This window comes from Bos mutus, chromosome 15 (genome assembly GCF_027580195.1).
Source record: "Bos mutus isolate GX-2022 chromosome 15, NWIPB_WYAK_1.1, whole genome shotgun sequence".
Classification (NCBI taxonomy): Eukaryota; Metazoa; Chordata; class Mammalia; order Artiodactyla; family Bovidae; genus Bos; species Bos mutus.
In genome coordinates, this window is record NC_091631.1 from 498,391 (window position 1) to 512,376 (window position 13,986).

At 61.4% G+C, this 13,986-nt stretch overlaps 1 protein-coding gene across 2 annotated transcripts in view; it reads left to right on the forward strand.

The window, feature by feature from the left end:
- NCAPD3 (non-SMC condensin II complex subunit D3) overlaps positions 1 to 10,602 on the forward strand; it is a 61,368-nt gene extending 50,766 nt beyond the window's left edge. Inside the window, exons 24-33 of one of the 2 annotated variants that reach the window (XM_070383254.1) lie at positions 2,054 to 2,191; positions 2,336 to 2,469; positions 3,200 to 3,399; positions 4,961 to 5,071; positions 6,495 to 6,617; positions 7,041 to 7,177; positions 7,293 to 7,414; positions 8,757 to 8,855; positions 9,932 to 10,100; positions 10,177 to 10,602. In XM_070383254.1, the coding sequence (XP_070239355.1) occupies positions 2,054 to 2,191; positions 2,336 to 2,469; positions 3,200 to 3,399; positions 4,961 to 5,071; positions 6,495 to 6,617; positions 7,041 to 7,177; positions 7,293 to 7,414; positions 8,757 to 8,855; positions 9,932 to 10,100; positions 10,177 to 10,282 (1,339 nt within the window). In that variant the 3' untranslated portion in view covers positions 10,283 to 10,602. The remainder of the gene's footprint in view (positions 1 to 2,053; positions 2,192 to 2,335; positions 2,470 to 3,199; positions 3,400 to 4,960; positions 5,072 to 6,494; positions 6,618 to 7,040; positions 7,178 to 7,292; positions 7,415 to 8,756; positions 8,856 to 9,931; positions 10,101 to 10,176) is intronic. The other variant, XM_070383253.1, reaches the window with a different exon arrangement.
- The last annotated feature ends 3,384 nt before the right edge of the window (positions 10,603 to 13,986 follow it).

Sequence of the window (13,986 nt, forward strand, 5' to 3'; positions counted from 1 at the left end):
CTCCATCCCCATCATGGCGGTGGTCAGCGCGGGGCGGCAGCCAGTGCGGGGCAGGGGTCCAACCCCATCATGGCCACGGTCAGCACAGGGAGGGGATTCATCCCTATCTTGGCCGCGGTCAGCACGGGGCAGGGGTCCATCCCCATCTGCTCACGGTGGTGGTCAGTGCGGGGCGAAGGTCCATCCCGCTCACGGCCACAGTCAGCGCGGGGCGGGGGTCCATCCCCATCTGCTCACAGTGGTGGTCAGTGCAGGGCAAAGGTCCATCCGGCTCACGGCCAAGGTCAGCACGGGGCAGGGCTCCATCCCCATCTGCTCACAGTGGCGGTCAGTGCAGGGCAGGGGTCCATCCCCATCTGCTCACGGCCGGGGTCAGTGCGGGCCAGGGGTCCATCCCCGTCCCAGCCCAAGGGCGTCCAGGTCAGGACTCTGAGTCATCCATGTGGCCTCCACCAAGCGGATACCAGCTTCAGAGTACCATGTGTGTAGGAAGACATCTGAAAGAAGAGGGACGTGTGTGTTTTCTGCTTGATCTAAGAAGGAAGTGACCACGCTGCTTGCCCCTTGAGCCTGTCGGGCTGATGAAGTGGAGATTTGGATTCTTAGTGCTCCTCGGGATGACTGCCCTTCGCTCTGTTTTTCACACGAGGTGGTTCCGCTGTGTAACGTCTGCAGTGTCCCTGACTTGGTGGTGTGTTGTGTGTGGTCCCAGTTCAGGGTCCTGGGGGTGAGAAGGGCAGGGGAAGGGGCTGGCCCCCGCGGGCACCATGGAGGACGCTGGTTTCGTGTGACTTTTCAGCTGACAGATGCCACACAGCCCCTCTTGGCGAGTCGGTCAGGCTGGCGGGCTGTGTGTGTCCTCGTGCGCTCAAGGCGAGTCTCTCCCTGTGGGCCTGTCCGTGCGGCTGGGCGTCCTCCCTGCTCTGGACCTGCCCTCCGCCTGTGTCCAGACCCCGCGTGTCGTTTACATTCCTGTGGAGTTGACTTGTTCAGCTGGTTAAGCCGGTGATTCCCCAGGGTGCTTGCCCGTGTGTCCCTGCCTGTACCTACTCTTGACCTAAAGCAAATGCACCAGCATCTGACGTTGAACATCTGAAAGTCTAAGTCGCTCGTCTTGTCCTGCTCTGTGTGACCCCGTGGACTGCAGTCCGCCAGGCTCCTCTGTCCATGGGATTCTCCAGGCCAGAATACTGGAGTGGGTTGCCATGCCCTCCTCCAGGGGATCTTCCCGACCCAGGGATCTGACTCGAATTGGCAGGCCTCCTCCCTGGGGATTCCCCTGAGCAGATGGCGCTTTAGCAGTTGTGTGCTCGAGGGTGCATCCGGTGAACAGTCCGAGGTCGCCGTTGGCAGCAGGTCACTGCCCTGTTGAGGTCTCTGAGTGGCCATCTCTGACTGGCTGCGGTGTGAGCTCTGAGCAGACTGACCACGTCCTGAGCCTGGAGGAGAGCTGCCGGGAGGGCTGTCGGGGGTCTTGTGCATCCCACGGCCAAGAGCAGCGCGTTCAGACTTGTCCCCCGTCCTTCCCCTGGGGGACGGGCTCCTGGCAGCCGGAGATTGCAGTCAGCTCAAGGTGTGAGGAAATGTGGGTCTGGTGGGGCACTGAGTCAGAGCCAGCCCACGCCCGGGTTGGCCCGGCCTGGACGCCCGCCCTGTCCTCGAGCATCTGCTCGGGGGGCTGTGGGTGCTGCCCTGTGGCCCTTTGCCGCCTGGGTTGAGCGGTGGCCGCCTGTGGACGGTCCTGTCTGCCCACTCGTGGGTTTCGTGTTGGTCCTCAGGAGAGTTCAGGCTGAGGCAGGAGGCCTCGGGTGGTCATGGCGGCAGGTCCACCTGAAGGGGCAGCTTAGGGGGCTCCTGCATGACAGGTGTGGCTGACTGACGGTGGGTGGTGAGCTTGCAAGCACAGCTGGGGAGCCTGGGTTCACAGGGCAGGCCCGGCCCCGGAGCCGCGTGTGCCGGAGAGCCGGTGCCCCCCATCGTGGCCTCTGCGGGAAGGCTCCTGGGGGCCTGCGAGGCGTCCGCGGCGTCACCCGGCCCCGTCCCTTCTCCGCAGCACCGGGGAGGTCTGCCTGGTGCATCTGCTCCTGAAGAGGAACCCGACCATATTCTACCAGCACTTCATTGAATGCATCTTCCATTTCACCGGCTATGAGAAGCACGAAAGTTTCAATAGGTTCCCCCAGTCAGACAGGTCAGTGCCGAGGCGGGGGTGGTGCGGAGGGCCCGGGGGGCAGCATCACCACCAGGCACGGCGGCCCCTGGCGGGTGGCCCAGGGGAGAGAGGGCCTCCAGCCTCGCCGAGGGGCTGTGCTGAGACGGTCCTGCTCTGTCCCAGAGAGAAGCGGCTCTTCTCCCTGAAGGGGGGTAAGAACAGGGAGAGAAGGATGAGGATATACAAGTTCCTCTTGGAACACTTCACGGACGAGCAGCGGTTCAACATCACTTCCAGAATCTTCGAAAATGTCCTGGGTAGGACCGGGCAGAGGGGGGATAAAGCGTGTGGAGGGAACTGCTGAGTAGCTGGGGGCCCAGCCGCCCTGCAGCCCAGGGGCCCCGGTGTCCTCAGCCGTCGGCCCGACGTCCCGACCCCGAAGCCTTCGGCCGTTGGCCTGACGTCCTGACCCCGGCACCCTCTGCTGTCCGCCTGACGTCCCAATCCCGACGTCCCGACCCTGACGCCCTCAGCCATCAGCATGATGTCCTGACCACGACGCCCTCAGCCATCGGCCCAACGTCCTGACCCCGACGCCCTCGGCCCGACGTCCTGATCCCCACGCCCTCCGCCGTTGGCCCGATGTCCTGACCCTGGTGTCCTAGGCCATCGGCCTGATGTCCTGACCTGGACGTCCTAACCCCAATGCCCTCGGCTGTCGACCCGACATCCTGACCCCGACGCCCTCAGCCATCGGTCTGACGTCCTGACCCCGACGCCCTCGGCTGTCAACCCGACATCCTGATCCCGATGCCCTCCGCCGTTGGCCTGATGTCCTGACCCTGGTGTCCTAGGCCATCGGCCCGACATCCTAACCCTGGCGCCCTCTGCCATCCGCCTGACGTCCCAATCCTAACGTCCTGACCCCGTCGCCCTCAGCCATCAGCCCGCCCTCAGGCCGGCAGGCCACTGCCCCCAATCCATGCCCAGCACCACCCGCCCTGACTGTGGGCAGCAGTTCTCAGGGTCCGCCTCTGCTTCCTCCAGCCTGCTTCGCTGACGGCGACCTGCCCCTGGACATGGAAGCCAGCGAGCTGCTCTCGGACACGTTTGAAGTGCTCAGCTCGAAGGAGATCAGGCTGCAGGTGCTCAGGGCCAGAGCAGACAGGGACCAGCTGGGGGAGGAGGAGGAGCTGGCCCCTGCCAGAGCGGCCCTGCAGGAGTCGCAGAAGAAGCTCCTCTCGCAGGTGAGTGTGTTGCTCCCAGAGGGCCGGATGCCCTGTCCCGGGCTCTCCCGAGGCCCCCTCCAGCCTCACCTGAACACCCACCCTGCTCGGGGCTCTTCTCTGCCTGCGCCTGTGGCTCCGGTGGCTCGAGTGTGCCTGGCCCTGGTGTTGTGTCTGTGCACGTTACACCCACTGACGATATCTTTAGTAAGTGGGTGGGAGGTGTCCTGTCACCTTCTGGGTAAATTCTCGATGCCCATGTGCGCCCTGGCCCACAGCCCCCCGCCCTGCAGCCCACTGGCTCTGGTCTCCGAGGGGCCATGCCTCCACCTGCGGGGCCTCTCCCCACCCAGCCTTCCCTGTGCTGCCTGCCCAACCAGAGTCCCCCAGACACACACCCTGCCCTGCCCCTTCACTCCCGGGCACTCCCACGGCCCTCACACCTTGCCAGTCTCATGTCGTGACACACAGCCTGTCTGGAAGTAGCTGGAGGCGTGAGCTCTTGGCCCCGTTTCTGTCGCCTGGGAGGTTAGCCTGGTGCCAGTGCAGAGAAGGTATTGGATGGTGTTTGTGGAGTGAATGCGTTTAAGCCACTTTTTAAGGCTCTCCCTAACTTAGCCTCTACTCAGACTCATCTTTATTAAATTATTTTAGTCTTGGTTCTCCTGTTTCAAGAACTCTGGTAAGTCTTTAGAAATGAGTGGATTACAAGTAAGTAACATATACTGCTGCTGCTGCTGCTAAGTCGCTTCAGTCGTGTCCGACTCTGTGTGACCCCGTACACGGCAGCCCACCAGGCTCCCCCATCCCTGGGATTCTCCAGGCAAGAGTACTGGAGTGGGGTGCCATTGTCTTCATATATACTAGTGACTTTAAATGAGAAAAAAATGATCTTCAGGTTCTGAAGGACAGTCTGGCATGCGTGGGCCAGTGCAGTGCGTTGTGTCTACTTCTCAGAGATTTGCCGCAGACATTTGTGCTTGGCGCTCATTCTTGGTAAAGGCAGTGTGTGACTACCCGGCAGATCTTCCCCTGTGTGCAGAGATTCAGAGAGGGACCCACACCCTCTCCAGGCCCAGCCCCTCCCGTGCCACCCCACATGCAGGGACACGGGTGTGCTCATGCGGCAGGGCCGAGCCCCCTCTCATCTCGTGGAGGAGCCCGGGGTGCACCGGGCTGTGTGATGGGCTCGTGGGAAGGCTGGGAGCTCGTTTTCAGTCCTTCATTCAGTTGACCCTTGAGCAGGCAGGGGGTGGGGGTGCCAGCTCCTTCCTTCCCACACAGGTGAGGCTCTGTACTTACAGACGGGGCTGGTCAAGGCTCTACTGTATTTCTAGTTCTTTCTTCTTGTTTAGGAATAAGACTAGTACGTGTCTGCCTCCTGCTTTACACCATTTTGCAGTGATGGTTTCCTAGTCTCCCCAGCTGAGGTAACTTCCTCTCCAGTCTTCAGAATGACACCAAAAATAAAAAGTAAACTTGACATCATGCTCGAGATGGGCCATGCAAGAACTAGGTGAAGGGAACACGTTTGTCTTTCAGAACTTCATGCATCTGAAACAGCCTTCTTTTGTTACCACAGGTTCAAAAGAGGAATTTAATAGAAATGATTATTCCAATTATCGCCTCCCTGAAGTCTGCCCTAGAAAAGAACAAGATCCCAGCTCTGCGAGAACTCATGCTCTACCTCAGGGTAAGAGGCCTCAGGCTGTGTGATTGCCCCCCGCCCCCCAGCCCCCACTAGTCCCCCCCAGGACCCCACAGTCCTGACCATGGGTCCAGTGTGGCTTGGAGCAGGGCCCCAGGCTGGCCTTTGACTGGGAGAGAAGACCTCTGGTCCCCCAGAAGCTATCTCTGCCTTTCCCGGGGAGTTGGGTCTGTGTCCTTACTGACCGTTAGGTTCAGGTTTGAAGTTTCTCAGCTGCAGCCACAAACAGGCCCCCGTCTTGGTTCAGTCTGCATGGGGTGAAGTGGAGGTGCTCATCGCTGACAGGAGCTCACCCCCGGCTTTGTGTCTGGGTTCCAGTCGGGGGTGCTGCTCAGAGCAGCAGCCTTTCTGCCTCCTGGCCCTGGGCTCCCGAGGGGACACATGCAGACCAAGAGTGCACAGAAATGAGGTCTCAGACCTTCCTATAGAGTCTTTCAGTCATGCAGAAACACAGCATTTCCCCTTTTCGTTTATGCTGCTGTTTCCTTCCTCAAAAAATGCTCAGATTCCTTATTTCCCAAGAAGGGCTGTGGCAGGATTACATCGAATACAGTTTTCAAATACATCTTCATCCTACAGAAGTGAAGGTGGGAAAGGCTGAGTGTGGAGAAAATGAGGAGTTTAGGTCACTCACACTGTCCTTGCCCCGGTGAACCTCAGAAAGGAATAAAATCTTGGGTAGCCCCCTGAAACACACGCAGACAGGGAGACCTAGCGTCTGGGCACGCTCGAGCAGGGCTGTGCGCCCGGCTTTGTGTGGACCCTGTCGGAGCAGCCCCCGCGGTTCTTGCCTGCACCTGGGAGCCCCCTGGTTGCCCGAGGCCTGGGAGGGCTCCTCCCTAGTGGTTGGGCCAGGTAGATCTTCCCTGCCTCCAGTAGTTAGGAAAAGTGGCTTCTTCCTCAACGGCACAGAGGCTGGGTCCCCACCTTCGACGTTAGCCCTGGTGTGCTCACAGCCTCTGTCACTTCATGAGGAGACGCACAGATGGCCCCAAGCCTCAGCTGCATCCTGAGAAAGCCGGTGTGGACAGCTCCCCGTGCCCAGTCTAGCCAGGATGCCGTGTGCTGCCCGCCTGCCAGCCTCCCGCTGGGATTCCTGAGACAGGTCCCACAGCCCTGCAGCCGCAGACAGTTCTGAGCCCTGATGGGGGCTGCTTCCAGCCAAAGTTCTAGGGGTCCATGGTGCCTCGCAAGTGTTCAGGAAGCTTCCAGGAGATCAGGCTCCTGTGGTCAGCACAGGTGCAGTTGGCACTTCCTGGGAGAGTGGCGTCAGGTTCGCTGGTGGGTCAATGGAGCGGAAACCGTCTGTTCTGAGCATGCGTCCTGCCATGTTCTAGTCGTGATCAGCTTGTGGGGAAGAGCCTGTGCACCGGCTCAGGGCGCTCAGGGATGCCGTGGTCCATTCTAGGAAGTGATGCAGGATTACGGAGATGAAGTCCAGGACTTCTTCACAGTTGACAAGCAGCTGGCCGCAGAACTCGAGTACGACATGAGGCGCTACCAGGAGCAGCTGGCTGAGCAGCAGCAGCCGGTGAGGCGGGCGGCCCCGGGCGCCGCTGGGCACAGAGCGGCCGGTGGGAGGCGGCCCTGCCCCCATCTGCCCAGTGTCACCCCGCACCCACCTTGGTGGCCTCCTGTCTCAGGGGGCACCGTCAGCGAGGGCCTTCTCTGTCACCCCTACCCTGCTGGAAAGTCACTGCGTCCCAGTGGGGGAGGGAGGTGTGCCTCTTCCCAGACAGCGCTGACCCTGATGGGGTCCTGGCTCCTTTGGTGGAAGAGAGCGCAGTCTCCCCGAGCCCCTCCTTGGGGTGGCTGCTCCCCCGGAAGCCTGGACAGCCCCATGGGCTCTGTGCGAGGCAGTGCTGGGAGCCCGGGTCTGACATGGTTTTGAAGTGAGTTCCTCTGGGCCTCCGAAGTGCTGGGAGATGTGCTCTTTAATTCTTTTCTGTGACAGGTTCTGAGCTTGGAAACAATTCCAGCTCCTGCTTGCCGAGAAAAAGACCCTGTGGCTGCCGCCGCGGACCAGCCGTTCACGCCCAGGCCCCACGCTGCGCACACGGCCGCACCCCTGTCTCTGGTGCCCAAGGACAGGTGTGCGGCGCCGGCTCAGCTCGTTGCAGGGGCGGCCCCCGGCACCCATGGGCGGGGACCAAGGAGCAGGAGGGCGCGTCCGCCTCCGTGCCTCACGGTGTCTTTGCGCCAACAGGCCCGTGTCGGCGAGCACCATGGACATCCTGAGTTCCGTCAAGAAGGTCGTCGAATCGCGCCGCTGGCACAGTAGCCGGACCACGGGTCCGCTGCCCTCGGACAGTCGTCCTGAGAGCCCTGGTGAGCCCCGTGTGCGCCCACTGGCGGCCCCGGAGCTCAGGAGACCTGGGCCCTCCCCTGTCCCCGTCAGGCACTTCTGTCTGTCGTCTAAACGAGCCACTGGGACAGGCCCGGGGTCGGAGGGTGTCCAGCAGCCCTGCTCACAGTGGACGGTCTGGAGGGCAGGGTGAGGCCAACGCAGCCGGCAGCGAGGGGCGAGAGGAGGGGGGCGTGAGCGCGGCTGGCAGCGAGGGGCGAGAGGAGGGGGGCGTGCGCGCGGCTGGCAGCGAGGGGCGTGAGGAGGGGGAGTCTGCTGGCAGCGAGGGGGCGTGGAGGGGGGGGCGTCTGTGGGCTGGCAGCGAGGGGCGTGAGGAGGGGGGCGTGCGCGCGGCTGGCAGCGAGGGGCGAGAGGAGGGGGGCGTGCGCGCGGCTGGCAGCGAGGGGCGAGGAGGGGGGGCGTCTGCGGCGCTGGCAGTGAGGGGCGAGGAGGGGGGGCGCGCGACGGCTGGCAGCGAGGGGCAAGAGGAGGGCGGCGTGAGCGAGGCTGGCAGCGAGGGGCGTGAGGAGGAGGGTGTGAGCGCGGCTGGCAGCGAGGGGCGTGTGGAGGGGGGCGTGCGCGCGGCCCAGCAAGGGGCGAGAGGAGGACGGCGTGAGCGTGAGGAGGAGGGTGTGAGCGCGGCTGGCAGCGAGGGGCAGGCGAGAGGAGGGTGGGCGCGCCGCCAGCAGCGAGGGGCAGGAGGAGGGGGGAGGAGGGCATGCGTGCGGCCCAGGGAGGGGAGCGAGGAGGAGGGGGGCATGCGCGCGGCCGTCCCGGGTCTCCGCGCTGGGCAGGGAGGGGCCGGGGGCTCTCGTCGGCCTCGCTCGGGCCTTGGTGGCCATGGAGCAGGGCTAACCTGCCTGTCCCTGAAAACGTAGGTATTTTTCACCTTTCCGAAACCAATCACGTCACAGTGAACATTGGAATGTAGTCTTGTATGTGTATGATCTTCAAGATTAATTCCCACGAGTATTTTTTAAACTTTTGATGGTGTAAGACCGTTGTTTCTTGTTCCTTTCACGAGAATTCCCACCTTGGCCCACGAGAGTCCACATCCTACAGAGAACCGGGTTCATAATATATCCCATTTTCTCTGCTGAGCTGTAGGCCAAAAATTTTAATTTCATTTGTTTGAATCCTAGTGAGAAAGGCCATGGTTTCTCATGCTTATCATTTGTGTGTATCTTTCTGATTACCTCTTTATAAAAACGTTATTTGGGACATTGAGTGTACTGTGTATCTTGCAAATGTTTTTTCTCCTTGGCATGTTTTGTTTCTGGGGCTGTTTGGGTTTTGGAGAGGTAATGCTGTCCCCTTTCCTCCCAGTGCCCGTGCGGGTCTTGGAGCTGGAGTCCAGTGGAGCTGACCCGGAGTCCAGTGGAGCTGTTGACCTCGAAACAAAACGAGGGATCAGCACCCCTGAGCGTAAGTAGTCTGCGGGCACGAGCAAGTCTCCTGACTCTGCAGCGGGTACCGCGTGTGCAGGGGTCCCAGCACAGTTCCCTCATGCATGCCATGGGGCGTGTGGTCACACTGAATGCCCCTGAGTGACTGTGATGGTGCTGCTGACTGGGCACAGCTGACCGAGGCTCCTTCCAGGTGCTGCCAGTGGATGTGAGGGATTTTCAGCGCTAGATTTAATTGAACAAGGGGCAGTGGGATAGCAGGTCCCTCCTTGGTGGTGAGTCAGCTGCAGAGGCGCCGCCACCTGGCCATGCTGGGCTGTGCGAAGGGCTCCGAGCCCTGTCCGCGGTCCACACAGCAGCGGTGAGGGGCAGGAGGGGCTCCCAGGCCTGTGGCACCGCGGATGCACCAGCAGACCTGACCCCCGGCCAGGAAGGTCTCCCCAGACCTCAGTGGTCGCAGCACAGGGAGCACGTGGAGCCTGGCCGTCTGGAGGGTGTGGTGAGAGCACAGCTAATTGGGACGGGACAGGCAGGGCGTCCCCGGGCAGTAGCACCCGCTCTCAGGTGTGGCCCAGGCCGAGGAGCGCACAGGGCTCTGGACACAGACGGCCCTGGGCGGGGAGGGAGCCCCACCAGCGTACGACAGCGGGGGCTCCGTGTCCTCAGCACTCAGATTGTCCTGACCGAGCACCGAGTGAGGGCTTATCCCCAGTGACCTGCTTTAAACCCGGCAACTCCCCTGAGGGCGGTACCTATCTCCCCTCTAGAGAAAGAGGTTCTCAGTTTAGCTCGCTGGGATGCAAAGCCCAAGTTGGCCCAGGTGGGAGGGTGGGTGGCAGTGAGCAGGGGGCAGCCAGCAGGGCGGCATCTTCCGGGCGCCCAGGAGGAGCGGCAGGAGCAGGGGTCTTGAGGGGCTCTGAGTGCGGTGGGGCCTCGGGGGGCCGGGGAGGAGCCGTGAGCGGCAGCACTCAGAAGGCCGTCAGGGCTGGGAACCCAGGGAGGGAGGCAGGCCCTGGCCCCACCATGCGCCTGCTCTTGTTCAGCTTCTCCCCTGAAGGCCTTTGTTACCCTTCCACTGAACATTCCCCCTTCCAGAGACCATCCCAAATGTCACTTTTGGCTCGGAAATCAGCTACATCGTGTCACCGGGCCAGTCGCTTCCCCTCCAGAGCAGGAGCAGGAGGCGCGCCCCAGGAAGCCGGCGGGGCTCAAGAGCTGCAGGCCAGGGGGACAACGTTCTGTGTCTGTCACTGCCCGACATGCCGTAAGTCCCCAGTCCCTGCCCAGAACGGTCCCATCTGAGGGCTGGGGCCCCGCGTGACGTGTGCACTCCCCCGCAGGCCCCCGCAGACTTCCCAGTGGAACGTGAAATCTCCCTCCAGAAGCGAGGACCGCAGCGCCTCCAGGAGGCCACGCCGCCAGGCCTCCAAGAAGAGGGCCAAGTGACCACCTCTCCCGGGAGTTCTCACCTGGAGCCCCGGGACCACCCACCTGTTCACCTCTGTGGCTGGTCAATACCTGGTTAAGAACTGTAACACGCCAGGGAAATGCCTTACGTATTTAATACGGACTTAAATATCCAAAAACATTCAGCTAATTCTAATAAACTCTATTCTGGTCCCAATCCAGAACGTTGTCTCTTAGAAGTCCTGCTTCTGTTAGCTGTTTTCCAGTTCCTTATAGTAAGGACACTGCTTCCTGTATCTGTTATCCAGACTGTAATATTTTTTCTATTGTTATTAAATTGCAAACTTTTTAAAGCTTCTTCCAATGCACAAAGGTTAAGCATGAGTCCGAGCTCCGAGTGTTTTTAGCACAGTGTTTTTATTGGTAGTCATTTAACTGACAAAGTGTTGGAGGAGAATAAAACCAGATCTCTCCTGTTAGGGAAAAGGGACCCACACCTTTAAGTTTCAGGCTGTCTGCCTCCTCACAGCAGCGGTCTTGGCATAGACTGCAGTCCCTGCTAGGAGAACTCTGTTTCTTACCAGAGCGACAGGAGCAGTGCTTTATGTCCAGTCCCGGGGGTGTCCCTGCGGCGCAGGGGCCTTAGGTTCCGGGCCCACCTAACACTGGTGGGCGTGCGCTCTGTCCAGGAGCGAGCAGAGAGAAACAGGGTCGGCCCAGGGTTCATCCTGGATCTGCAGAAGCAAAAGCACAGGGTTTCTGTCCATGCTGCACGGGGAGTGCTGGTAGGTTGAGAGCGTCGAGGCTGTCCTAACCCCGGCTTCCCTGTTCATCTGTGTGAGCAGTTGTGTGTGCACATGTCTTCACAGCACACTCTGCATGTGTGCACGGCGGGGTCAGAGGGCAGCCCCCGTCTGGCGCTTCAGACCCAGGGCACACCTGACACGACGCAAGGAGGAGGCAAGTGAAGAGGCCCTGCTCCCACTTGTGTTTGTAAAGCTTTCACAAATGAGGTTTAACAGACACCGAGTGCAGGTGTGTTAGCACGAGTCTGCGGCACCCGGCTCAACTGCAGCCAAGGCCACAGCAGCGGGTGTGCCGGCCTCCAAGCTCCAGCCACGTCTACATCGTAAAGTCTCACGAGGCTTCTTTTCTGTCTGCAGCGACCTCCCCGACGCATGTCACTGCCCTCTCCTCTGTCAGAGCTGGGGCACGGGCCGGAGGCTTTAGGGTCCATGAAGTCCACCTCATCACGGAGCTGCCCCCAAGACAGAGGGCACCTCTGTCCCCACCGAGCAGAGCTGAGGGGGAAGGGCCGTCTCAGGCTGTGCTTTCGAGTCACACACTCGGAGAAGACGCTCCCCCAGCACCACGAGGGGCTGCCCTCTGCTGCTGCCAGTCCTCGTGGCAGAGTGCCCACACGCTCAGGAAAGAAAGGTCAGCGTTGTCTCGAGTGCTGAACTAAACACCAAAGCATACGAGGTGGCGACACTGAACGTAATGATGGCTGTGTCCTTCCCTGTGAGAGCCAGTGACACAGGTGTGAGGGCGCCTTCTGTGAAGCCGGGTGTGAGCACAGCAGCGCATCTGAGGCCAGGAGCGCCTGCTTGCAAGGAACAAAGGCCTCTGCAAGGCGTCCCTGATGCCCCTCGAAGCAGGCAGCATGTCGGGTGGCGAGAACTTCGTCAGTGTCAGGAAACTGCCCTGGACTTGGGCTCACGCTTCACCCCCGTCAGCTGGGCCACCGCCCAAGCCCCTCCTGCCACAGAGCAGCCTGCCGGGAGGTGAGGCGGAGCCTGCCCTGTCTCACTGCAGAGAGGGAACGGGGTCACTGTCCTTAAGCAGATGGAAACGGGGTTGGCAGATTCGATTCAGAACTGCCTTTGCCCCTGGACGATCTGATGAACCGCATGAGAAAGTGGAGGGCGTTTAGAGGCCAGAGAGCAGGCTGCTGTGTTTTCTGAGTCAGAGCCACAGAGCTCGGAATTGGGGAAGCCAGGCCGAGGGGCCACACACAGGACCTTTCCCCTCCCAGCCCCCTTGGCACTACCCAGGCGGACCCACGTGGTGTGTGAACCACACGGGCAGGGCTGGTCCGCCCTTGCCAGCGTCGGGCATCAGGTGGGCCGGGGCGGGCCAGCTGACCTGGGCACTCGGGAGCCCGCCACTCTGAGTGGGCCTTAGAAGGCAGCTGATGACTGCAGGGCCTGGTGGGCAGGAGGGAGCCTGACACCACCCACTCCACGCAGCGTGCTCGCTCGCTCGGGAATGGCAGCGAGACCTGCGGACCAGATCCCTCTGGAGCATGCACATCTCTCTCCTGGGACCCGCTGGGTTTTTGGGGGACATCACCTTCCCTGCTGGTGACAGAGGTCTCCAGGCCTCCTCTCCTCCTCACCTGTCCTGACGTCATTAACTGTCCAGCTCCCCTGGGTTCTTGCAGCTGAAGCCAAGCAGCGGAGCCAAGTGAGGCCCGACAGTCCCCAGCAGTGCCCGGGGCACACTGCTCATGCCTGACAGGCCCGGCATTCCCCGCTCTGATCGTGGCTGACGAAGTAGCCCCGTGTGTAGGCACAGCGGACACCCCTGTGATGAGGGTCAGGATGGCCAGGACCCCGACGGTGCTGCCAGTGTTGGGGTCAGCTGGAGAAGGGGAGGGGTGAGAAGACGCTGTCCCCCACCCTCCCCAGGCCTGGAGTGGCTCTGCCTGGCGGCGGTGACGCCCACCAGCTGCAGCACCCACCTGCGGGCACCGCCTGCGCTGACCAGCCTCTGGGCACATCTGGCAGCTTTCTTACTGGGAAATGGTTCCCCACAGAGATAGAACTAGGAGCCAGAGCCCCAGGGAAGAAAACCCCTGAATCTCTAGGGCTTGCCTCAGATTATTTAGTTTCAAGCGGATTAAAAGGGCAAATAGGAGGTGAGAACGTGGCCTTGCAGCCCCCAGCCGACCCTCAGGAGACCCTCAGCTGCGTTCTCATGCTTCAGGGTGGGCGCGGGGCTGCCCTGTGTGCAGATGAAAGTGCTGGAAAGCACGCAGGGGTGTAGTGACCCACGCTGGCCAGCCTGGGAGCTGCTGCCGTCCTCCCTTCTCGGGTGCAGGGTTGACTGTGAGCACACCGTTCCTTAAAGGTGCACGTGAATGCTGATTTCATAACTTCAGTTCCCAAGCTCCGTCTCTTGAGTCAGGAACTCCAGGGCACGGCCCAGGAATCGTCCTCCTGCCCCAGAGCACCTCTCCGGATCTGACAGCAGCTGGGGAGTGCCCAGGAGCGGACTAAACAGGTGGGGTGGGCCCTGCACCCGCCCCCATCCTGCCTCAGCCTCCACTGAGCCCTGACACCCAGAGGAGGAAGCACCCCAACAGCGTAAATTACTGGGGTGAGCCCTAGTTTCTGCTTCCTGCAAGATGGTCAGAGTGGATAAATTCCTGGAGACCTTATACAATTACGTTTCCAGGATTCCGTCAGTTATCAAAGTAATGGAGCTCATGATTCTTCATTAAAAGTTTCAGGATGAGGAGAGAACCTGTGGTCCGTCCTTCAGAGGGTCCTCCTGCCAGACCCGGTGGACTCCAGGGGGCAGCCCGCACCGAGGGCGCTGAGGTCCAGGGCACCAGGAGGCGTTGCTGGCCCGGGGTGCGGCTCGGTGGACTCATGCTCGCGTGTCCTGTTCTCGCAGCAGGCTGAGCCCGTGGCGTCGGGGGCGGGGCAGCAGTTCCAGCCTGAGTCCTCCTCGTGGAC